This window comes from Pantherophis guttatus, chromosome 11 (genome assembly GCF_059756535.1).
Source record: "Pantherophis guttatus breed Tessera chromosome 11, ASM5975653v1, whole genome shotgun sequence".
Classification (NCBI taxonomy): Eukaryota; Metazoa; Chordata; class Lepidosauria; order Squamata; family Colubridae; genus Pantherophis; species Pantherophis guttatus.
Genome location: NC_142073.1, coordinates 7,678,183 through 7,702,692, shown reverse-complemented (window position 1 = coordinate 7,702,692; position 24,510 = coordinate 7,678,183). Strand labels below are relative to the sequence as shown.

General features: G+C 42.7%; 2 protein-coding genes across 6 annotated transcripts in view; both read left to right on the top strand.

Annotated features, from left to right (window-relative positions):
* The window catches only part of GPT2 (glutamic--pyruvic transaminase 2), a 29,672-nt gene extending 19,750 nt beyond the window's left edge, over positions 1-9,922 (top strand). For all 5 annotated transcript variants that reach the window (XM_034426446.3, XM_034426447.3, XM_087877296.1 and 2 more), the window contains 8 exons: positions 435-568; positions 2,566-2,809; positions 3,610-3,689; positions 5,386-5,522; positions 7,140-7,314; positions 8,938-9,093; positions 9,592-9,704; positions 9,809-9,922. In XM_034426446.3, the coding sequence (XP_034282337.1) occupies positions 435-568; positions 2,566-2,809; positions 3,610-3,689; positions 5,386-5,522; positions 7,140-7,314; positions 8,938-9,093; positions 9,592-9,704; positions 9,809-9,899 (1,130 nt within the window). In that variant the 3' untranslated portion in view covers positions 9,900-9,922. The remainder of the gene's footprint in view (positions 1-434; positions 569-2,565; positions 2,810-3,609; positions 3,690-5,385; positions 5,523-7,139; positions 7,315-8,937; positions 9,094-9,591; positions 9,705-9,808) is intronic.
* A 4,227-nt stretch (positions 9,923-14,149) lies between these two features.
* LOC117670902 (borealin-2-like) lies at positions 14,150-24,230 on the top strand. Its single transcript, XM_034426434.2, has 10 exons — positions 14,150-14,363; positions 16,956-17,084; positions 17,309-17,361; positions 18,027-18,087; positions 19,151-19,227; positions 19,399-19,457; positions 20,475-20,582; positions 21,358-21,481; positions 21,898-21,984; positions 22,904-24,230. The coding sequence occupies exons 1-10, from the start codon at positions 14,228-14,230 to the stop codon at positions 22,949-22,951; spliced, it is 882 nt and encodes a 293-aa protein (XP_034282325.2). The 5' UTR covers positions 14,150-14,227; the 3' UTR covers positions 22,952-24,230.
* Positions 24,231-24,510: the final 280 nt, after the last annotated feature.

Below are 24,510 nucleotides of genomic sequence, written 5' to 3'. Positions count from 1 at the left end.
AGCTCTCTTGGTCCCTGTGTGTCCTGGGTATATTTTTATTCTGTTTGTTGTAAAGGACCAACGTTTTGTGCTCTCACAAAACGTGTAGTGTAGGAGAACTGTGACTCTGAGGGTTCTTAGTGCTGTCTGAATTTGGTGGTTTTCTTGCAGATGTTTCATTACCAAACTAGGTAATATCATCAGTGTTCACGATGAGCAACTTGAAGTGACAAATGTACTGCTTGATCTGTTTTGGTTTCAAGGTGGAGACAAAAGGGCGAAGGGAGATCTGCCCCAGATTTAATCTTTATTCTCTTTTGAATATGTTAATTGACGAAAGAGTTTATTTGATGGGCAGAAGTTACAGATAGAGAGTTAGGAAACTTCTGAGAAGAATCTCAACGCGGCTCTCGTGGGGTTCGGTCCGGAGGCTGACATTTTCCTTCCTTTCACAGGTTCGTACAGCGCCAGCCAAGGAATCAATTGTATCCGTGAAGATGTAGCGGCGTACATTGAGCGGCGAGATGGCGGTGTCCCCGCAGATCCAGAGAACATCTACTTGACCACGGGAGCAAGCGACGGCATTGCTGTAGGTTGGGGGCATTGGGGGCATCTTCTGATGTGAGGTTCCTCATGTTTGGGACCAAGGATCCAGGTTTATTCAAACTGCATGAAAGAACAAGAAAAGAAATGCTCAACCTAGTATGCTGAGAATAGAAATCTCTTTCTCGTCTGGCCTCAACATTTCCTCCTCTCCTTGGTTCTGGCTTTGTTTTGGCTGTAAAATTCTGGCTGTAAAGATCATCCAGATCACCCCGGGTCTCCAACCTTGGCAACTTTAAGACTTGTGGACTTCTATTCCCAGAATTCCTCAGCCAGCCGGGAGTTGAAGTTCACAAGTCTTAAAAGTTGCCAAGGTTGGAGACCCCTGGTCCAGACTATCTGGATGACTATCTGGAGAAAATCCATTTTTTCCCCTCCACGGTTGGGTTAGAAGTAATTTTCAACTTACAACCGGTTGCTTAATTTGAAGTTACGTTAATGTACAGCTAGTTCTCGACTTAAAACCGTTTTCATGCATCTGCCTTTTTTGCTACCTTAAACAAAACAAATGGCATGATTAAAATGCCATCACCTGGCCCAATTTGGTATTGCAGGTAGTCCTCGACTTACAACAGTTCATTTAGTGACCCTTCAAAGTTCCAATGGCACTGAAAGAAGTGGCTTATGACCGTTTTTCACACTTACAACCATTGCAGCATCCCCACAGTCATGTGATCAAAATTCAGACGCTTGGTCATTGACTCCTATTTACGACGGGGTCATGTAATCCCCTTTTGTGACCTGACAAGCAAGATTAATGGGGAATCCAGAGTCACTTAACAGCCGTGTTACTAACTGAACATATGCAATGATTCGCTTAACAACTCTGGCCAGAAAAGTCGTGAAGTGGGGCCAACTCGCTGAACAAATGTTTCACTCAGCAACATAAATTTTGGGCTCGGTTGTGGTCGTAACTCGAGGACTACCTGTCCAGTATTTCTGGATCAACAGGTCTACTGATCCAGCCTTTTCAAAATCTTCTGAAAGTTCTTTTCTGGTTGATTTTTTTTTTCTAACCCTGAAAAATACTTATGTATGTTTAATGCAGTTCGAGGAGCAAAGAAAATTCTAATCCAAGTTGTTTTTGCTTTTGTTTATTTTATTTTTATTTTTATTATTATTATTATTATTATTATTATTATTATTATTATTATTATTATTATTATTATTTATTGGTTAATCTTTAGTGAGATTCACAGCCTTTGAGGCTGGTTAATAGCTCAGCAGCTCGAGTCCTAACCAAGGACCTAGGAACTGTTACGGTATCGTTGGAGGATGTAAGCTGTTCCGAGTAAGGTGGTTTTTTGTAGAGTCAAAATGTTCAAGTCCGGCAGATTTAGAATTTCTAATTATTTTTTATTATTATTATTATTATTATTATTATTATTATTATTATTATTATTATTATTATTATTATTTTATTTCTATACCACCCTTCTCCTACGGGACTCAGGGCGGTGTACAGCCAAGATAAAACATTGCATATAAAGATTTAAAAACAATTTAAAAAACAATTAAATAATTTCGGCCCAAGATATTAAAAACAACCCAATTAAAACCAAATTCAATTAAAACTGAGAGGATGGGATCAAGCCAGCCCAGCTAGATGGAATAGGTGTGTTTTCAGGGCCCGACAAAAAGTCCGGAGGTCTGATATCGTGCGTATCTCAGGGGGTAGGTCATATTTATTTATTTAATTTATTTATTTAGTTTGTCAAACATGTACAAAATTACAGGTATAAGTATAAACATGGACATGAGCACAGGTAATGGGTACAATGAAATGGTGACAGTGGGACAGGGACGGTAGGCACGCTGGTGCACTTACGCACGTCCCCTTACAGACCTCTTAAGTTTAAGGTTGAAGCTATGGGGGTTTGAGGATGTAACAACGGGGTCGGAGTAGAGCATTCCAGGGGTTGACCACTCTGTTGCTGAAGTCGTATTGTCTACAATCGAGTTTATCTCTCCTCAATCTTCCAGACCATTCTCAAGATTCTCGTCTCTGGCGGAGGGAGATCCCGAACCGGAGTGATGATCCCCATTCCTCAGTATCCTTTATATTCCGCTGCCATTTCCGAATTGGATGCCATCCAGGTGAACTATTACCTGGACGAAGAGAACTGCTGGGCCCTAGATGTGAACGAACTACGCCGCTCCTTATACGAAGCCAAAGCGGATTGTAATCCCAAGGTTCTTTGCATCATTAATCCTGGAAACCCCACAGGTGTGCAAAACTTCTACAGGTCTGCTCTTCACACTTTTCTATGGCATTTCTCTATGGACTGGTTGTAGTAAATCATGATGTGATTTACAGGCAGTCCTCGAGTTACGACCGTTGTTCAGCCAACGTTCAACAATGCTGAAAAATGGTGGTTATAGCCGGTCCTCAGAGTTCTAGACATCCCAGCGTCTCTGCAGTCATGTGATTGTGTGCAACTGGCTCACGCTTACGAGCAATTGCATATTGGCCATTTGCAACCTTTCCTGCTGGCTTCCCCAGAAGGTCATTGGGGAAGCTGGCAGGAAAAGTCACAAGTCAGCAGGGTAGGTCTCCCCCACTTATGCAACTTTTTTCCAACCATTCTGCGTTTGTGCTGGCCATTTGCACACACTCCTCAAACCCTCTCCAAGCCTCGCCACACCTCCTGCGCATCTTTCCCAACCCTCGCCACGCATCCCTTGTGTAACCCTTCACGCCGTCCCCTTGCCCTTGTGCATCCCTCACAGCCTTGTGCAGCCTTCATGACCCTCACCCTCACCCAATGGTGGGATTCAGCCAGTTCGCACCACTTCGGGAGAACCGGTTGTTAACTTTCTGAGCAGTTTGGTGAACTGGTTGTTGGAAGAAATCATTAGGACAGAGAACCGGTTGTTAAATTATTTGAATCCCACCACTGCCCTCACCCTAAAGCAAAGACAGTTGCTCTTTTTTTCTGGAATGAAGAAGTGATTGACGTCATCTTTGTTTCATTGGAACGGAGAACTGCTTTGAATCTCTTTTTCCTATTTCATCCTGAATTTTAGGTCAAGTTCAAAATAGAAAATGTATCGAAGAGGTGATACACTTTGCCTGCGAAGAGAAGCTGTTTCTTCTGGCTGACGAGGTAATGAAAATATTCAGCCTTGGAGACAATAACTTATTTGGAAATTGGAGAGCATGCATTGCTGTGATGTTCGCACAAAATGGCCACGAGGATCTGTGGGGCCGATCGCAAAACTTTCAGATGCTAAAAGACAGATTGATACATTATTTGTCCTAGAGCAGTGTTTCTCAACCTTGGAAGCTTGAAGATGGGTGGACTTCAACTCCCAGAATCCCCCAGCCAGCGCTGCTGGCTGGGAGCTCTGGGAGTTGAAGTCCACCCATCTTCAAGCTACCAAGGTTGAGAAACACTGTCCTAGAGAAATGCTTCATCCAAACATGAAACATGTGGAGAGCCTATTCCTGGGCCCTCCATACTTTTCGTGATTATTCTTGAAGAGCTGTGGTGGCGCAGTGGTTAGAATGCAGGATTGCAGGCTGACTCTGCCCATTGCCTGGAGTTCGATCCTGACCCGCTCAAGGTGGACTCAGCCTTCCATCCTTCCGAGGTGGGTAAAATGAGGACCCAGATAGTTGGGGGCAATAGGCTGACTCTGTAAACCGCTTAGAGAGGGCTGTAAAAAGAACTATGAAGCGGTATATAAGTCTAAGGGCTATTGCTATTCTTAGAAAATGAAAATTGTGTGTTTGCATGAGTAAAGACACTCATGCAACTCAGAACGGTATTAGAGTTTGGGACTTTCTTTGGAGCACAGCAATGTTTGTGTTTATGTTAAAAGAACTTTTAAAACGAAAAAAATAATAATCAGAAAACAAACTCTGCTGGGTGTAAAGAGAGGATTCCATGACCTAAAGAGTATCAAGAGCTCTAGCTTCTTCCCTCTCGAATCCTAAAAAGTGATGTTACTTGTTTGAAAAGCAGGTAGTCCTCAACTTACGAATGGTCACTCAGTGACTGTTTGATGTTATTACAGTTCCCCTGAAAGATACTTATAACCTGGTTCCAGAGGGCGAGGCCTCCAGGGGGGTGGGTAGCTGGGGGTTTGCAGGGGTTCGGGAGAACCTCTAGCTAAGATTCTGTGCAGTTTGGAGAACCCCCAAATCCCACTCCTGGCTGGCCCCGCCCACCCTACCCCGCCCCTCTCAGGAGTCCCCACGTGGTCTGTTTTGGATGCAGGTAAGTGCAGAGCGCGTGCGGAGGCTCAGGGAGGCAGTTCCTACCGGAAGTTCAGGAAGGCCAGAAACAGGCACGTTTCTGGCCCCCAGAGGGCCTCTGGAGCCTGGGGAGGCTGTTTTCACCCTACTGGAGACTCAAGGAAAACCCCCGGAGCCCGGGGAGGGCAAAAACACTCTCCCCTGCCGTGGTGTAGGAGGCTGACTAGGCCATGCCCATCATGGCCACGCCCACCCAGCAACTGTGTAGAGAACCCCTTGCTAAAATTTTTGAAGCCCACCGCTGGAGGCCTCCCCTGTGGTCATGTGACCACATTGGTACGCTGAGTAACTGACCCACATTCATGGCTTTATATGCATCCCACGGTCATGTGACCATAATTTACAATTTTTTGCTGCAAATCAGCATTTAGTTGCCCCAAAGGAAAAAACGGGTTCCGGTAATAGGCGTGGTGGTTCGCTTACCATCCGCTGCAAAGCAAGGTCATAAAATTGCAATGGGTCCTGTGTTGATCAGCTTTGGGTAGGCTCGTTATGGTCATAAATCGAGGACGTCCTGAAATTCTGTCTTTTCTGGGGTGCAGGTGTATCAAGACAACGTCTACTCGGAGAACTGCCAGTTCCACTCCTTCAAAAAAGTCCTTTACGAGATGGGACCCGATTACTGGAATAATGTCGAACTCGCTTCTTTTCATTCCACTTCCAAGGGCTACATGGGCGAGTAAGTTCCAACATCCGAGGATGGAATTGTTGCTATGCAATATCCATTTACTTAAGTGTTTTTTTCTATCAGGGCAACCTGCTGTAGACCCAACTATGGGACGGAACATACTGCTTCCGCTTTCGCCTTTCAGCCCCAATCAAGGAGCCTTCGCAGGCAGTAGCTATCACGACAAACTATTTTTGTGCTAATTTATATGTGTTTCTTTGTCGGCAAATATAAATTTAATCCATTTACTTAATCACTCGCCGTGGCTTCTCTGGGATGGTCAAAAAAAATCAACACCTCACTTCTTTCGTATAAAAGGGGGGTGGCTCAGGGGTGAAATGCTCCCAGTTCGGACCGGATTGGGCGATCCGGTAGCGATTGTGGCTGGTGGTTCGGAGAACCGGTAGCGATGGTGGCGTGACGCTCCGCCCACCCGCCGGGTGTCGTTACTTCCTGGTTTTTACCAGGAAGTAATGTGTTTTTTTACCCTCTACTCATGCTCAGAAGGTTTTGCGAGTGAAGCGCGCATGCCAGTGGTGAAATCCGAACCGGTTTACTACCAGTTCGCTGGCTGCACATGCGCAGTGCACACCATGCACCAAATGCGAGGTGTGTGCGTGCATTGCACGCCAAAAGGAGGCATGCGGTAAGTAGAACAGCACACAAGAGGGAGTGATCAGCTGTGGCGCCGAGGAAGTTGTAGAAAAAATGCTTTTAAAAGTAAAAAACCCTCTGATGATTGCACGGCTCAGCTGGGCATGGGGGGGGGCAGGGATTTTTGCTACCAGTTCTCCGAACCACCTGCCATCACTACCGAATTGGGCGATCCGGTCCGAACCGGGAGCATTTCACCCCTGGCGCGCGCGCATGTGCACTTCTGAACCGGTAAGGAAGGTAAATAGATTTCACCCCTGGTGTGGCTTGAATTGCACAGGTGTGGCATGTTGATTTTTTTTTAAAAAAAGTAGCTACTAATACCAAAGCAAGGGGTTTATATTACTTGGGCACAGTAGTATTTATATATGTAGTGTTGGTTGGAGATTATTAATACTCTGATGATTCAGATAACTTAAACCTTAATGATAAAGAGGAAAAAAAAGAAAGTTTATGTCCATATTCACTTTGATTTTTTTTAAAAAACTCTCTGCCGCAATACATAACCCTGTTTTATATGCCAGCCTAATCCTCCAAGCAGCTGCCCTTCCTTTCTCAGAAGATTAAAATAGGATCCTGCATTAGTTGTAGACTTTATAGGTTGCCTTTCTGCCACTGTGAGAATTTCATGCTACTTTTTCTCACGGACACATTTTTTCCACTCTCTCCTTTTCTCTTCTCTTCTCTTCTCTTCTCTTCTCTTCTCTTCTCTTCTCTTCTCTTCTCTTCTCTTCTCTTCCCTTCCCTTCCCTTCCCTTCCCTTCCCTTCCCTTCCCTTCCCTTCCCTTCCCTTCCCTTTTTTCTTCTCTTCTCTTCTCTTCTCTTCTCTTCTCTTCTCTTCTCTTCTCTTCTCCTCTCCTCTCCTCTCCTCTCCTCTCCTCTCCTCTCCTCTCCTCTCCTCTCCTCTCCTCTCCTCTCCTCTCCTCTCCTCTCCTCTTCTCTTTTCTCTTCCTGTGGCTTTTGCCTGGTTTTTAGGTGTGGCTACCGAGGAGGCTACATGGAGGTGATAAACCTGCATCCAGAAATTAAAGGGCAGCTAGTTAAGCTCCTCTCTGTCCGTCTGTGTCCACCTGTCTCGGGTCAAGCTGCTATGGATGTCGTGGTGAACCCCCCTGTTCCCGGAGAAGAATCCTACGCCCAGTTCATTAAGGTTTGTTCATGTATTTGACATTCTTTCTTTTTTTTTTAATCCTTCTTAAAGCCACCAGAAGCTCTTGAATCCCCAGCAGCCAGAAGAGAATGAAAACAGGTGTTCAAAGAAACACCAAGACAAAAATCACATTTTCGATCGATCCGATTTAAGGATTCGTCTGGGATCCATTTTCCTAAAGCAGAATTTCCTTTCTTTTTTTTCAAACATCAATTTTAAAAAAGAAAGTAGCTAATCTTCCATTCATCTAAACTTCCTCCATCTGGTGCCTTTTCAAATTTGACTTTGAACTTAACTCTTGGTTGTTTCCAACCAGCAGGTGAGGATGCCAGGCGGAGAACGTGTAAGATTTGTCTCAAGACATAGGCAGTGTTGAAACACATCGATAACAATGTTTTCAGTGATAGTTTCTGGATTTATACTTGAATCGAATATGATTAGGTTGGACTGTAAATAATTTACATCCCTGGCTGGGTTCACACAGGAACCCAGATAATATTTGACAGAAACAGTGCATAACAAAACTTATCAGTAACAGAGTTGGAAGGGACTTTGGAGGTCATCTAGTCCAACCCCCTGCTCATGCAGGAGACCTGTACTAGTAGGGACTCGAACCGCCGAACTGCCAACCTTTCTGATCAACAAGCTCAGTGTCTTAGCCACTGAGCCACCTTAAGAACTGAAGGTCACTGAAGAATCAAGTCAAGTGTATAACTGGGCAATTTTAAGTTACAAAAGACTATCACAGTGGGCAATGTCCTCTTCGCAGGAATAATTTTTTGCTTATTCACTCATTTATTCTGTCCATGGTTTCTTTAGCTACTGAGATACAGGATGCTCTTAAGAAGCTTCTTTTGTTCTCCAGCCAAGAAAATGCAGATTATGGGATGATGGAAGTTTAGATGTAGGGTATTTGATGCTCTCTGAGCCTGGTTGTTTTCTAACAGACGTCATTGCCCAACTAGGTAGCATCATCAGTGCTAGTAGGGAGTGGGGGCCTGCTATCATTTTATATACTAAAGATTAGATGGAGGGAAGGTGCTGAGAAACTTGAAGAACGGATATTCTAAAGTAATAACAATAACAATAATAATAACTTTATTGTCATTGTACATATATACACAGTATACCCATACAGCGAAATTCACTTAACACCCAAAGACCAGGTCCAACACACACAACAATCCCCAAACACACTCCCACCCACCACAAATTCCTCGCCCCTAAACACCCAAACATCCACACAACAGACCAAGTAATGCTGTCCAACAGCTCACTGATGGTGGCCCTTTAGTTCATTGTTGAGTGCAAATATAGCTCTGGGATAAAAAACTATTCAGAAGACGTGCGGTCCGAATTTTAATTGTTCTGTATCTTCTGCCAGAAGGCAACAGTCCAAAAAGATTGTAAGCAGGATGCGAAGAGGTCTCTGAGAATGTTGTGCAACTTTCTCAAAGAACGAGATTCGAAGATGTCGTCCAGGGCTGGTAGCTGGAGCCCGATTGATATTCTGGGCAGTTTTAATGATTCTCTGTAGAGTTGCAAAATAGTGCCAGCTGATTTGAACTGCCCAGTTGAGGGGTCCCCTGTGTGACTTTTCTTTCCTTTTTCCTGACAACACAGGAAAAGGAGTCGGTCTTGAACAACCTCGCCATGAAAGCCAAACTAACCGAAGACTTGTTCAATCAAGTGCCGGGGCTCCACTGCAACCCACTTCAAGGAGCCATGTATGCGTTCCCACGGATTTTTATCCCATCCAAGGCCATTGAAATAGCAAAGGTGAGAAATGTCTTGCTTCTCTACAAGAAATGTTACCGCGGCTGAATCAAACGGGAGCTTTTTCTCTTGCTTTAGGTAGAAAATCTGTGCGTCACGCTAAGCCACAATGAAAACTAAAACTGGTTGAGTTTGTACATAAGTTGCACTTGATACCAGTAGTGGTATCAAAGCTGATTAGTGTACATTTAAAGTGACAATAAAGTTCTATTCCATTCCATTCCATTCCATTCCACTCCACTCCACTCCACTCCACTCTCTGATTCTGTTCTGTTCTGTTCTACCCTACTCTACCCTACCCTACCCTACCCTCTTCTCTTTTCTCTTCTCTTCTCTCCTCTCCTCTCCTCTCCTCTCCTCTCCTCTCGTCTATATTCTCGAACATGAGAACATTCAGACTTATTTAACTGTTGCAGAATAGTGCAGCATTCAGAAGCAAGTAGAGCAATTTAAAAGGACTGTGATTAGTAATTAACTTCATTTAACTTCCATTTACTCCAGGCCCATCAAATGGCTCCCGACATGTTCTACTGTATGAAACTTTTAGAAGAAACTGGAATCTGTGTTGTACCCGGAAGCGGGTTCGGCCAAAGAGAAGGAACGTATCACTTTAGGTAGGTCTGACCTTACAGATTGCTCTTGTCCAGGTTACGCTGTAATTCTTCCCCTTGTAATTTCCACAAAATATTTATTAATTGCCTCTTCTTTTTCCTTCTAGGATGACTATTCTCCCACAAGCAGAGAAACTAAAGATCTTATTGAAGAAAGTGAAAGATTTCCATATAAAATTTCTGGAGGAATATTCTTAAAATAAAGACTCTTTTTTTAAAAAGACTGTTATCTTTGAAAGTGTATTCAAGCGGCGAGAGAAAATAATATGCTTTTTAGAGGGGGCTGTCTTTTTTTTAAATCAAATTCATGATAGAAGTACAATTACTGGAGCTTCAGTTTGATAGAAAAGACTAGTAAAATACTGGAACGAACTTACGAAAACAAGATACGGAAAATGCGTTCAGAGTGATTAACGCATTCATTAGTTGCAAACTGGGATGTTGCAAAATTTGCCTTTGTCCCACAGCATGAAAGTCAAACTTGATTAGGTTGGACGTTTGGGTGTTGATAAACATTCTTCTATGCTTTTCTTTAAAAATAGAAGATATCATAATATCCCTTCCTATCAAACCAATTCAGAAAACTACAGTTGTACAGGTAAACTAAAGGCACAGATTAGTTATTTTGAACTCTTCTGGTCAAGCCTGTCCATGGGAGGTAGACAGAAATCTTTTGCAAATAGAAGTATTAAAATCTCCTGTTTTGTGATCAAATAAGAGGCCCAATATTTTGTTCCGACAATTTGAGTGCCTTTTGAATTCCTGGCGAGGTTGCCTCCACATATAAAATACAACATTTGTCTTGTTTGATAAGAAGAACACTCACTTCATCTGTTTACAAGCACGGCTGAAAAATAAATAAAAGGAGGGGAGTTAGATTATAACAATACTTCAATTCCTGCTTAAGTTTAGCCAGCCGTTTCCAAACTAGAAATATATCGAGTTTAAGCTTCCTTTGGCTATGATGCGCATGAGGTCTTAAGAAATTGGGAGGCGAGGAACAACTTGGTTGCAGTCATCTGAATAGGAATATTTTGGAAAATAAATGCCTGGTTATTTTGGATAAAATATCCAAACCAAAAGAAGAAGGAGGCCTTGTTGGGATATTGGATTACATTTTTGCATGGTAAACACAAGTTGATAACGGAAGAATATTTGCTCTTGGTTTTCTTGATTGCTGTTCTTTATGAAAAGGTTTCTGATCGCTCTTGAATCATCATCAAGAGGCCAACATAAATAAGACTGAGCAATAAGAAAGGGTCCAATTTGATGTTGCCTCCCTGAATATTCAGATGCCTTCAGAACTGTCACTTGAATTTAAATAAATACTAGACTGGGACTTGGCTTGGAAACTTGGTCTGCTTCAAACTGTGTTCCTGGTTTTCGAATTTCAACTGCTCAGAAGCCATTCACTCACGTCTCTTAATCGGGTAAATGTTTGATGTACTAAAAGGCTGATCTATGGATAACCAGTTCTTGTAGCAGTATATAAAAATACTCGGACAGGATAGGAAAGAGAATGCTTTTCACATGACCAAATGGAATTTTGCTTGCTAGTTTGATCCATGTTTCACCTCTGTGTCAAGCCTCTAATGAGATTCGACCCTTACAGCAGAAGGAAAAATTCACATGGAGTTTCGCTGAATTCCAGAAGAAGAAAAAATTAAATGTCCTCATCTTAGCGAGTTCATTAAGGTGGCATCTCCAAGGATAGTTTGAGCTTCTTTTTCCCAGATTGCTTCACCGAAGGGCTAATGGCTCTTTGCCAGATAACACTGAAATAGCCATTAGCTGGGTTTTGAAATACCTCTTCTCAACCTTCAGGACTTCTCTTACACTTGGGTATCATAAAATAAGATTTAGAATTGCTTCCCATCTAATGCTCTTCAGTTACGATGGGAGTTACGGATTAGACACATTTGAAGGTTACTCATATTGATGTTTGCCATGTTAGTTGAGTTGTTACAAACAATATCATAAATGTACCATCAGTACTCAAAAGGTTTCAGTCTTCACTACCAAGATTATATATTATTTTGAGTAGCTGAGCCATTTTCCAAAAGCTTCATATTAAACATCTTTTCCGTTGGAAAGTACTAGCTACATTATTTTCTTAATGATTATACTATGCTAAGTTCTGTTGAATTCTGAACTGACCTCCTTAGATTGTACTAAAAATTACAGTTGGCTGGCTCTTAAATCATATTTGGTATTTTATTGATGACATCAATTCGTAAGAAGGTGATAGCAGTTCTCAAAGCAGTGGCAATTTCCCCCCAAATCCATAAATTGCCATACACTAAATGTATGTAGTCACTCAATGCAAGAGAATACTATGCTTCATCCTGAGCAGATGCAATTAAAAATATATCTATTTTTGTAAGTAAGTAAACATTTTCATATGGTACGGATGGGAATTGAGCATTTCTAGTCTTTTGTTTTTTATTCTCTTGTGTTAACTTTTTAATGCTATTGAAAATTATGTCAACTTTACATGTTTCTAAGGAATGCTTTTACAGAGATATTTCTTTTCTTTGTACTTTTTAAAAATGGCAAGTAGTGTTACTTTTCATTTATTCCTAACTGTAAGACATCAAGTTCTAGTTTTCCTTGTGTTGAAAACTGTATTTTACGGTGCCTTTTGATTTCTGATATTATTACATCTCTGAGCATAGTGCATAATATAATCAGTTAGGGCTGATTTAGCACATTTGTCATTATTGCAAGGAAATTAACAGGCCACCTAATTGTCCTTGGCCAGGGATGGCCATTCTCTTAGATCTGCTTCCAAGCCTCAATGGATATGATCCTCAAATGGTTTCAAAATAATTAAATTATGGGAGTTGTTTTGTTTTTTTTATGTCAAGAACAATTACAAAGGCAAGTGAATAGTGTGATGTTCGGTTATAGGTTTGTTTTTCCTATTTTCATCCTGTTTTCTGATGACTTTTTAAAGATCTTTACAAATAAAAGAGCTATTATGAACTGTGGAAGTCATATAATAATTTGCATGATGTAAGATAACACATCACTAACCAGTGCAGTGCTTAACCATGGTTGGGCTCATATTAGTCCATTTTCCAAGTCACCAAAGCAAAAACAAGGAAACCTCATTGGATGTCTGAGTTCATTAAACAGCCTAACATACATGGGGTTGGCTGTTGGGAACCCCAGATTGTTGGTCAAATCCAACCAAGAGTTTTATCACTCAGGTGCGTTATATGAACTACATGGGGCTCCCCCTGGGGTGCACCCGGAGGCTCCAGCTGGTCCAGAACGCGGCCGCGCGGGGGATTATGGGGGCGACGAGGCGCTCCCATGTGACACCTCTCCTGCGCGAGCTGCACTGGCTCCTGGTGGTCTTCCGGGTGCGCTTCAAGGTGTTGGTGACCACCTTTAAAGTGCTCCATGGCTTAGGGCCGGGGTACTTACGAAACCGCCTACTGCCACCAATAGCCTCCCACCGGCCAGTACGCTCGCACAGAGTGGGCCTCCTCAGGGTGCCGTCCACCAGACAATGTCGGCTGGCGACCCCCAGGGGGAGAGCCTTCTCTGTGACGGCGCCCACCCTCTGGAATAACCTTCCCCCAGAGTTACGTATAATAACAGACCTCCGGATTTTTCGTCGGGCCCTGAAAACTTATTTATTTCAAGTAGCTGGGCTGGCTTGAGCTAAATTTTAAATTGATTTTAAATTGGGTTGTTTTAATTTACGGCCAGAATATTTAATTATTTTAATACTGTTTTTTAAATTTTGTATGCTTTGTTTTTACTTAGGCTGTGCACCGCCCTGAGTCCTATTTGGAGAAGGGCGGTATAGAAATTTAAACAAATAAACAAATAAAATAAAAATAAATGAACTAAGAACTGAATTCAGGAAACCATAGTCAACTGGCTGTTTGCAACTCCAGTTTAGATGCAAAAGCTATACGAATCTCTATATAGGTTAACTTAACCTTGGTTACTTTTAAGCTTGGTTCTTTCCAAGTTAAGGTTTGGGTGGTTTGCAAAGCCAGCCTGTTGCATCAGCTTCTGGCCCTACAGGCTGCAAAAATCCAGACAGAACAAAGTAACCAGGTTTAAAGCATTGCATTGCAGGTAAGCATTGAACTCAGCCTGACTCCAATTCAGACCTTCAGGTTTGGGGGTCGGATGGGAATGTCGCTCCCATTCTCTCCCCACCCCTCTTTTGGCTGTTGGCTGGGCAATCTGAATTAGGAGGTGCAGAACTGCCCCCACCCCAGCTTTGGGGAGGTGGGGTTTCAAAAAAAAACCCCAGCCCACCTGAATCTGTGTTGCTTCTACACCCCCAAAAAGACCTCTGGAGCTCAGCTGGGGATCGACCCTACCACCTTCCCCCACCCCACCCAACCCAACCGCCCCGTGGCTCCTGGGGGCGTTTCCACCGGGTGGGTGGGACTCTATAAATATCCCCCCCCCATATATTAGCAGGTCCCTCTGCGTTTCTTTGGGGGAGGCATCGTCCCACAGGCTCGGAGGTGATCCTGCCGGTTGGGTCCTTCTCCATGGCGCTCAGGCAGCAGCTGGAAGCCTCCAAGAAGCGCAGCGTCGACTCCGGAGTCGAACCGGATCGGGGCGTCTTGAGTAAAGAGCAGAGGCACCAGCGGATCAGCCTCTTTCTGCAGGATTTCGACCACCAGGGTGAGGCTTCAGGAAAGGGGAGCATCCCCTTGTGGTCCATTCCTTCAACACGTTTTTTTTTTAATTGAAAAGTTTTATAGAAGATACAAACATTTTCTCCCCCTCCCACTCCGACCCCCCTTACCCACCCATCCACCCTTTCCCCCTCCCCCCTCCCTAGACTTCCCAGAACAAGCACAGGGTATAGCATTCACAAGCATAAAACTAAAATATGCTAACAATTTGTTGACTTCAAATTCTCCCTAGGTCTTTTTTTTTTTTTTTTAATTTGATTTATATGCCGCCCTTCTCCGAAGACTCAGGGCGGCTTACAATGTGCTCAGCAATAGCCTTCATCCTTTTGTATATTTATACAAAGTCAGCTTATTGCCCCCACAAACTGGGTCCTCAATTTACCTACCTTAGAAAGGATGGAAGGCTGAGTCAACCTTGAGCCTTGGCGAGATTCGAACCTGCAGTAATTGCAGGCAGCTGGTCTTAATAACCAGCTTAATAACAGAGTGCCTTAAACCCCTGTACTACCAAGGCTTTAACTCCTTATAACTCAAAACACTATAAACATAAACTAAAAATTAAAAATGTTTCATTCATAAACTATATGAAACTTCTTAGTCTGATACTTGTTTTGAATATAGTCAATCCATCTTCTCCATTCCGATATATATCTTTCGTTTGAGTGAGATATGATGAAATTTTTGCCATCTCTGCCAAATGCGCAACTTTTAATATCCATTCCTCAATGGTAGGTGGATCTTCCTTCTTCCAGTACTGTGCCACCAGTAACCTGGCTGCTCTTATTAAATTTAAAACCAACTTAGTCTCTATTACAGTACAATCCGTAACTATTCCCAACGGAAAAAACTGTGGTGTAAATTTAATCTTTTTCTTTAAAATATTTTGAATAATCCACCATATTTTTATCCAAAAAGCCTTAATTTTTTTTTACATGTCCTTCCAACACGTTTTTGTCTCCCTGAAAGGGTGTGGGTGGGTTGTCCTTCCATTGTCTCCAACCAGGATCTTCAAGATGGTTTTGTTGCACTTAGGAGAACCATTCTGCTAAGATTGTGAACTACAAGAACCATTCTGCTAAGATTGTGAACTACAAGAACCATTCTGCTAAGACCTAGGATTCGTGGGAGTTAAAAGAGCCTTGACATCCCATCTGTTGGCAGGAGAAAGTTAGGAGACCGTGGGGTCCTCCCCTCCTGCTAAGCTACAAGATGGCTAGTTGGTTTTGGCTTCACGCCACCTGGGAACTTCATCCCCGTGATTGATGGTGGTATTTATGGGTTTCATCCTTGGGGAGAGCCCTTGCTCTCCTTGTGGTTAATTCAGCAACCCCTTCATGGATGGTGCAACATAATGGACATCCTGCGACTGGCTTCGCCTTGCAGGAACCTTGTTTGTAAATCAGGGTTAAGCGATTTATTTATTTATTTATTTTATTATTGGTTCGATTTATATGCCACCCTTCTCCGGAGACTCAGGGCGGCTTACAATGCGTTAAGCAATAGCCTTCATGCTTTTGTATATACCTGCTTAGTAGGGCTTTTTTGCCCCCCCCCCCAAGCGGTGTTCTTTTTTATACAAAGTCGGCTTATTGCCCCCACAAACCAGGTCCTCATTTTACCTACCTCGGAAGGATGGAAGGCTGAGTCAACCTTGAGCCTGGTGAGATTTGAACTTGCAGTAATTGCAGGCAGCAGAAACACCATTTCTGACAAATGGCAGTCCAATCTTTTCTTGAAAGTCTCAAGTTTTCCCCTTTAGGATTTTCATCCAAGGAATCTTTCCCAAGTTCTCTCCCGAGTTTATTAAAATCAGTTCTTTTAAAATCTAGTTGGGTCACAATATGTCTGCAAGAAAACAACCAAGTCCAGAGAGCATCAAGGATGCCACAGTTCAACCCTGAGCTACAGTAGTAGTGGCCAAAAATGTGGAAACCTTTTGGGAAAAGTGTGTTTTCTAAAACTAGCTAAAAACATCACTTTTTTGGGGAGGGGGGAGTAGTACCATAAAATTATATATCAATGGAAAGATAATTTAATCAAGAATGTCATGCAATAAATTTTATGAAGGATTTGCTATTAGAATAGCAGTTACAATGGAAAGAAGAAAAGTGAAACACATAGAAAAAAACGAGATATACAAAAATGATTGGAAATGTCAGTTAAAACTTCGTTGGGTAACCTTTAGCATGAATTACGGCCTTACAACGTCTTCCCACGGAGTGAACCAAGTCTTTTAGTTCTGCAACTGTTATCATGTGAAACCAAGATTGAATGATGGCTTCTATTCACTGGGTTTTATTGCTGGGTTGCTTCTCAATAACAAGTTTCTTTAGTCGGCTCCATAGATTTTCAATTGGGTGAAGGTCTGGGCTATTCCCAGGTCATTCCAGCAGTGGAATAGGATTATCTTGAAACTCCAAAAAAAAAAAAGTGGTGTTATTAGCCATCAAACCTCAAAAATATACTTTCCCCAAAAGGTTTCCACAATTTTGGCCACTACTGTACATATAGAGCAGGGGTTGAACCAACCCCTGATATACAGCATTCTCTTCTATTGATACCTGCTTCTCTGTTCCAGCAAAGGAACACCTACAAGAGATGAAGAAAGAACTAGCTTCGCTTCTGCAGATGGCTGAGAAGGCCTTCCAAGTGGAGCTGCTGGCTCTGCCCCCGGCCATGAGAAAAATGAAGAGGAAAGACTTGTTGGGTGAGCCTTGGGCCCTGTTGCCCACTTTGCCTTCTCCCTTCTAGACCAGCCTTCCCTTCCCTGAAGCAGGACTGACCCATTTGTAAAGCTTGCAGATCAGGGGTGAAATCCAGCAGGTTCTGACAGGTTCTGGAGAAATATATTTCTGACCTGTAGGAAGCCAGTCACTTTTGGGAGTTGGCAGCCAGCTGCTTTAGCATGATGGTTTAATCTCGGTCTTTCAGATCTCAAAGAAGAAGATGCAGCTGCGGCAACAGCTGTAGCCACTCTGGAGGCAGTAAGTATCTGCCCAGTGTCTGTTCTATCAAAGTAAAAAAAAAAGCCTCTGATGATCGCGCGGCTCGTCAAAGGCATTTAAAAGAAAAAAAGGGTTTTTTTTTCTTTTAAATGCTTTGACGATCCCAGCCGAGTTCCCTGATTGGCAGAAACTACAGCAACAAGTTACAGTCATACAGTCATGCAATCATAAGTGGGAGGAGAGGGTGATAGGCACGATGAGAAGATTAATAGTAATAGTAATGCAGACAGTGAATAGTTTGACAGTGTTGAGGGAATTATTTGTGTAGCAGAGGGATGGCGTTCAGGCGTCTAGTTCTGGTGTGCAGTGCTCTATAGCAGGGGTCGCCAACCTTGGCAACTTTAAGCCTTGGCAGACTTCAACTCCCAGAATTTCCCAGCCAGCTTAAAGCTTAAAGTTGCCAAGGTTGGAGACCCCTGCTCTATAGCGTCGTTTTGAGGGTAGGAGTTGAAACAATTTATGTCCAGGATGCGAGGGGTCTGTAATTATTTTCACAGCCCTCTTTTTGACTCGTGAAGTATACAGGTCCTCAATGGAAGGCTACCAACAATTGGTAGCCATTGTTTTTTCTGCAGTAATCTGGGTAAAGGAACCTCTGTGGTGCTACTCTTAATTTTCCCCTTTTCTCCCCAACGTCTCTAAAGAGTAACTGTGGCGTTGGAAACCTGCACAATCCCAGATTAATAAGAACAAACAGCAAGCGAGGTAAATCTGAAATGTTCCTTCTGGTTACGAAAAAAAAATCTTTTCTGTAATCTTTTCAAGTTCTTCTATACTGATCCTATTTGGGAGCTGAAGGGAATAATGGTGTCTTAAGACATCTGGAAGGCACCAACATTTGCTTGATCCTAGTTTCTTAGTTTGGACACCAGTGTTGTGGCCCGCCAGTGGCCAGCAAAGCTGGCAGCAGATTCAGACAGTGAGGAGGTTGGGGAGGAACATGGGCCAGTCCTGGAGTCTGGGGAAGGCTCTGATGAGGGCTCTGCATCGGAGGCAGAGAGGGGGCCAGAGCCGTATGCCAGTTATCAACTGCCTTCAGAGTCAGACATCAGTGAGGCAGATGAACAGCTGGAGCCTGGACAGAGTTGCCAGACGAAGGGAACAGCTAAAAAACAAGGGTAGACTTGGGAGTAAGGCCACAGGTGGACGATGAATGGCCCCTCCCAGAGGGAATAAAAGAGGAGCGAAAGGGGAGGGGAGTTTGCAGGAGACAATTAGTTCGCCTAATTGGTTCGTGACTCTCCGAGACTCCTGGCCAAGTTTTGAAGATATCGGCTTGGCAGCTCTCCAAGCCAGATAAGGTCTGTGGCTGTAAATTCTCCCTTGAAAGTCTTTGCTGAAGGTGATTGAGAGGAATTCACTGTTTGTTTAATAAAGGGGGTTTTGTCGGGATCAGGATTCTGCTTCATGCTTTTTTGGGGGAAGCCTAGGTCAGAACAAACAGCCAGATCAATGGACCACCTCTGTCTCTTGACTTCTTAGTCAAGATCTATTTGCTGAGAAGTTCTAGAGATCTTGGGAATGCCTGGCACTGCTTTAAAAGGGGATCAAGAGAGCGCACCGAGCATGGAAAGTCCTTTTGAACCCATCTTACCATAGTTGTGGTGAAAAAATGAGGGCCACACACATGTCAAAAAAAAAAAAGTTTAGCTGCTACTGAACCCTTAAGGTCTAAACTTTAAACCTGTTAAGTCATTTCTAAAGCAGGGACAGCTGTACTCGTACCCATTGTTAGTCTCTTAACTCTTGACCCAAATCTCCTTTCCAGTTAAAGTCACCACAATTGTGGAATATAAGGAAGCCGAAGACGAACAGAGGCCGCAAAGCAAGAAAACTTCTCAGAAGGTAGGTGGGGAAAAGGATAATTGTCCGTTCTGCTTTCTTGAAACCTGTTTTCTTTGCAAGTTTGAAGGAGCCTTTGTACTAGGTTTGTATTTCGTTACCCCAAAGTTGCTTTGGCTTCAACGCCATGCAAAATTATATATATATATATATAGCTTATTATTTTTTTTGCAGGTATTTAAAACTAAGTCACTGACTTCTGCCATCACGGATAAAAAAGGTATTGTCTGCAGGTAAGATGAAGTCAATGTTTTTCAAGTCATCCTGTACTTAAAAATCAACGTGATTTGTCCCCTGAGATGGATTGATGAAAAGATGATACCACTAGATAGCTGAGATGCTTGGCAATATTCTAGGGGGACAGGATGAGCGCTTAGCAGTAGTATTGGGTGTCCAAAATGGGAAGAAAAAAAAGACCCTCTTAAGGGGAAAATCTCAGTAACAAACCAGTAAGGAATGAGCATGGTTTGATTGCCAAAAGTGCAAATTGATTTTTCTGCAGAGAGGTGAAAATATGGAAAAGAGACCCTGGTGGTATGGATAATCAGAATTTGCTCTGGAGTGGAATGTTTTCTTGTAGCACTTGTCTGTCTTAATGTATATCATAAGCAACTTCGGGCCCAGGCTGAGTCTTTTTTTAAAATTTTAATGGAGAAGACTTTTAAGCATCCAAGCTGATGGAATTTAATTTAGCTGAAATGGTCTTAAACCGTTGAAGGCTAGGGGTCTTCTTTTGCAAAAGCAAGTGACTCAGTGAAGAAGTTACGAGTTGCTTGCAGGCATCCTTTTTGGTTTCAAGCAAAGAAAGCCAGCTGCCGTTTCTATGCAGATTTTTTCCTCTATCATTTAGGTGTTAATCAAGTGCATCCTAGTTGTATTTGCAGGAAGGTAAAATAGGAACAATCATAGAGAGAAATATTGTGGGTGTATCATCATTTTCTTTTAATGACCCCATAATCCCTTGCGGAGTGGAGTCTGATCAACTGAATCAAGCTGAGTATTTACTGGCCGGATGCCCTTCCTGTCACCAATGCGGAGTTTTGTTCAGCAGATCTATGCTGTGCCCAGAGAGAGAAATATCTGCCTCTACCTAAGATCAAACTCACAGCCTCCTGATTGTGAGGTGAGAGCTCCACCTCTAGGCCACCGCACCGCTCAAATATTGTGTGTGTGTGTGTGTGTGTGTGTGTGTGTGTGTGTGTGTGTGTGTGTATGTGGGAAATAATTCAAGGACTGGTGTCTTCCCTCAGGTCTGCATCTGTGTGTTCCACTCCAAACATGAAACGCATCGAGCGATCGGCTTCTCTGCGCGAGCCACCGAGATCTACTCCCAGGTTTACCAGCTCAGTCTCTAAAAGGTCAATATTGCTGGTTTGTTTTAAAGGATTTTTTGTTTGTTTGTTTTAAAGGATTTTTATTGCTGGTTTGTTTTAAAGGGACGTGGTGGCTCAGTGGCTAAGACACTGAGCTTGTCGATCGAAAGGTCGGCAGTTTAGCAGTTTGAATCCCTAGCTTTAAAGAACTGTATCTGTATATATAGAATTGGGGAGCCATAACTTTAAATTCTACCCATCTACCTTCCTACTTACGACTGGATGTATATGTACACCAGGGGTGGGTTCTAAATTTTTTTACTACCGGTTCTGTGGGCGTGGCTTATTTTGTTGGGTGTGGTTTGATGGTCATGTGACAAGGTAAGAATAACGCGGGGGTGGGGGGGCACAGGGGGGCAGAACCGGTTCGGTGACGTCATGTCACTGCTACCGGCTCGGGAGAACCGGGCCGAACCGGGAGGAACCCACCACTGATGTACACCAATAGTGGGTTTCCCCCGGTTCGCACCGGTTCTATAGAACCGGTAGTAAAACTGGCTGGAGGCTCCGCCCACCGACCCCGATGTCATTAAACGCTTCTGCGCATGCAGAGAAGAGCGAGGGCAAGCGGAGCGAGCGTGAGCAAAGCGAGTGCATGCACGCGGCCTCGCTGCAAACCGGTAGTAAAAGTAAGTAGAACCCACCCCTGATGTACACACATTTGATACTTGGAGCCTGATCTTTTTGGAGATGAATATTTCAAAGATTTATAGCAATCTCTTTTTCTTTTGTCTACCCTCCCTTATTTTTCTCTTGCTAGATTTTCACAGAGGGGGACCTGCACAGGACCGTCTCAGAGAACTCCGGCTTCAAGTCTTCGCAGTTCATCGATGCCCCCTGGACGATCCCTTCCTTTTGTCAATATACCTCTGGCCGATGGGCAGGTATGGCTCTTATGCAGTGGTGGGATTCAAACAATTTAACAACCGGTTCTCTGCCCTAATGATTTCTTCCAACAACCAGTTCACCAAACTGCTCAGAAAGTTAACAGCCGGTTCGCCCGAAGTGGTACGAACCGGCTGAATCCCATCACTGCTCTTATGGTGCTTTGGCTATAGCAGAACTGGGGGTATACGTAGATGTACGTACCTTGGGATGCTGCGACCATCGTAAATACGTGCTAGTCGCCAGGCCCCTGAATTTTGATCACGTGACTGTTAGATGCTGCGACGAGCATAAGTAAGAGGACTGCACTTTTTTTTTTCCAGCACCGTCGTAACTTTGGTCGCTGAAGAAAAGGCGGTAAGTTGAGGATTACTTGTAGGTACATTCCAAACGGCATCCCTTTGCTTTGTTTCAGACGCTTTGCTCATCCAGAGATGACATCCAAAACATTGATGTGCAGCTGTTAAATAATGACACCGTCCAGCACATCCACACCCTGGTGGTAAGTGTTGGAAGCAAAGCATTTTGAGAAATGGCCGGCTGTCCCCCCTACGTCCATATTTTTGGGAGAATTGTGGAGTTTCCTCTTTTCAGAAAGTTCTGCTGTTGACTTTGGTCAGTTCTGAGCTGGTTTGAATCCCTACTTTCCCAAATGGTGAAGAGTAACAATTGGCAACTTCTTTCATCCAGAGGTTATAAAAGGTACCGTTGAGAGCTTGTGATGGATATTTTCCCACCAGGGTTGCCATAGGTAGATACCATAATAATAATAATAATAATAATAATAATAATAATAATAATAATAATAATAATAATAATAATAATAATAATAATAATAATAATAATACCAGCAACTCTGCAAAATGGCAGCGGGATTGTTTTCTATTCTATTCTATTCTATTCTATTCTATTCTATTCTATTCTATTCTATTCTATTCTATTCTACTCTACTCTACTCTACTCTACTCTACTCTTCTCCTATTCTATTCTATTCTATTCTATTCTATTCTATTCTATTCTATTCTATTCTATTCTATTCTATTCTATTCTATTCTGGGTCTGCCAAGGAAAAAAGATAATTGAACTGGAGCGATCCATGCTGTGGATCTGAGAAGTGAGGCTTACAAGACTGACCAATTGTATGCCATCAGGTCAACACCGATTTTTAGTGGACATACCGACATACTCCAGGGTGAATAGACTTGTAGCCTTGAATAGCAATAAAGAGGACATTAAGGATAAACCACCTTTCCAATTTATTTGGGCATCAAATTACATGAAATAAATTCTACCCTCACATAAAATCCATTAATCTATTATTTTTGAAATGCCAATCCACAAAAACCAGGAATAACCCCCCCCTAACTGATGTTTAGATTTCCAAGGTGATACTTACACAATTGCCTTTTCCTTCCTCACAGAATCAGCTGACGGCCCTTTGTGGAAAAGCAACAGTTAAGTCAAGTTGAAGAAATTTCCTGCGTTTCCTTTGTGTAAAGAAACTCCTTGATATATAGTTAAAGCAGCAGGCGATTGGTTTTAAGGATTTATTGCATATTAAACTTTGTATATTTCTCATCCAGAAACACTTGGTGACTTGACATTTGAAGCAAACGTCCTTAGTGGGAGACTGAATGTAAAATGGTTATTTGCATTCATTTCCCCAGATCGGAATTTATGCTTGTATGAATACATGAAACGTAAGTGAATTTAGCTAAATGTTTATTGAAACTGATCTTCCATTAGAATTAAAAACTGAAGAATGCCCTTGGAAGTTCTGATTTGGGTTTAGTTTTTGTCACCTTGATGATCAGGTTATAAAATTGCCTGATTTTTGACATGATTTTATAGCGAACATACATACGACAAGGTGAAGCCCCCAAAGATCTGTGTTTTTTAAGACTTTCGAGAACGGCTCTTAATACAGGAAAATCCCAATATAATCTTCCTATCGAAGGAGGATTAACTGTCTGAAATGTAGATCTGCCTGCATGCTCCAACTGTATTACGGTACTACCACATTCAGAGCCTGATCTTGTTTTTAAAAGTTGGCTAGAGATATGCTAGAGTCCTTGACTTACAATCTTTTGTTTAGTAACCTAGTGACCAATGTAATAGAAATATGTCACATAGGATACCGTATTTTTCCAAGTATGACGCCCTAAGAGGGTGAAAATTTGGCTGCCCACCTGCTGGCCCCCTCGGAAAATGGGACGCGCAACAGACTATGGCAATCCCTGCAGCCTGAAACAGTTGGTCTTTGGGAAGCCGATCCAACTGACAATCAGCTGCTTGTACTAATCAGGCTGTGCTGAAGCTGAAACAGGCTGTTTGCTGCAAGGAGGCAAATTGCTCAGAGGCAGAGGCAGATTTTTTTTTTTGTGCTAATCAGGCTGTGCTGAAAATGAAAAAGGCTTTTTACTTCAAGGAGGCAAATTGCTGGGAGGCAGAGGCAATTTTTTTTCTTGTACTAATCAGCATGTGCTGAAAATGAAATTGAAATAAGCTGTTTACTGTTAGAGGAGGCAAATTGCTGGGAGGCGGAGGCAGATTTTTTTTTTTATTTCCTCCCCAAAAAAGATAGGTGTGTCTTATACTCCAAAAAATATGGTATATACCTTGTAAACATAAATCACCCTCCTGAGATGCCACGTACATCTGTGGGGTGGGGTGGAAACATTGTAGAAGCTCTGGCATGGGGGTATCTCCTTGCTCTGAGAACTTAAGACAAAATTAATGTAGATGCAATTCTGAAAAATTACTGTCTCGATAGAATACTTGTAATTTACTGTATTGCTAAATCCCTGTGGCTTTTGAGGTTGACTTTTGTGTTCATGACTAGGTTTTAAGAAGCATCAAAGGACAGAGCCTTTTGTACAACTTTAGCTCAGATCCTAAGGGGAGGGTGGAGCGGTAGAAGGGAATAGTGCTCAGCAGTTATCTTCACTCTTTGAATTACCTCTCAAACCTCTGCATGTTCTGGTTACAAGGCAGTAACCGCCAATAATTGAGTTTATGGTTGACCTCC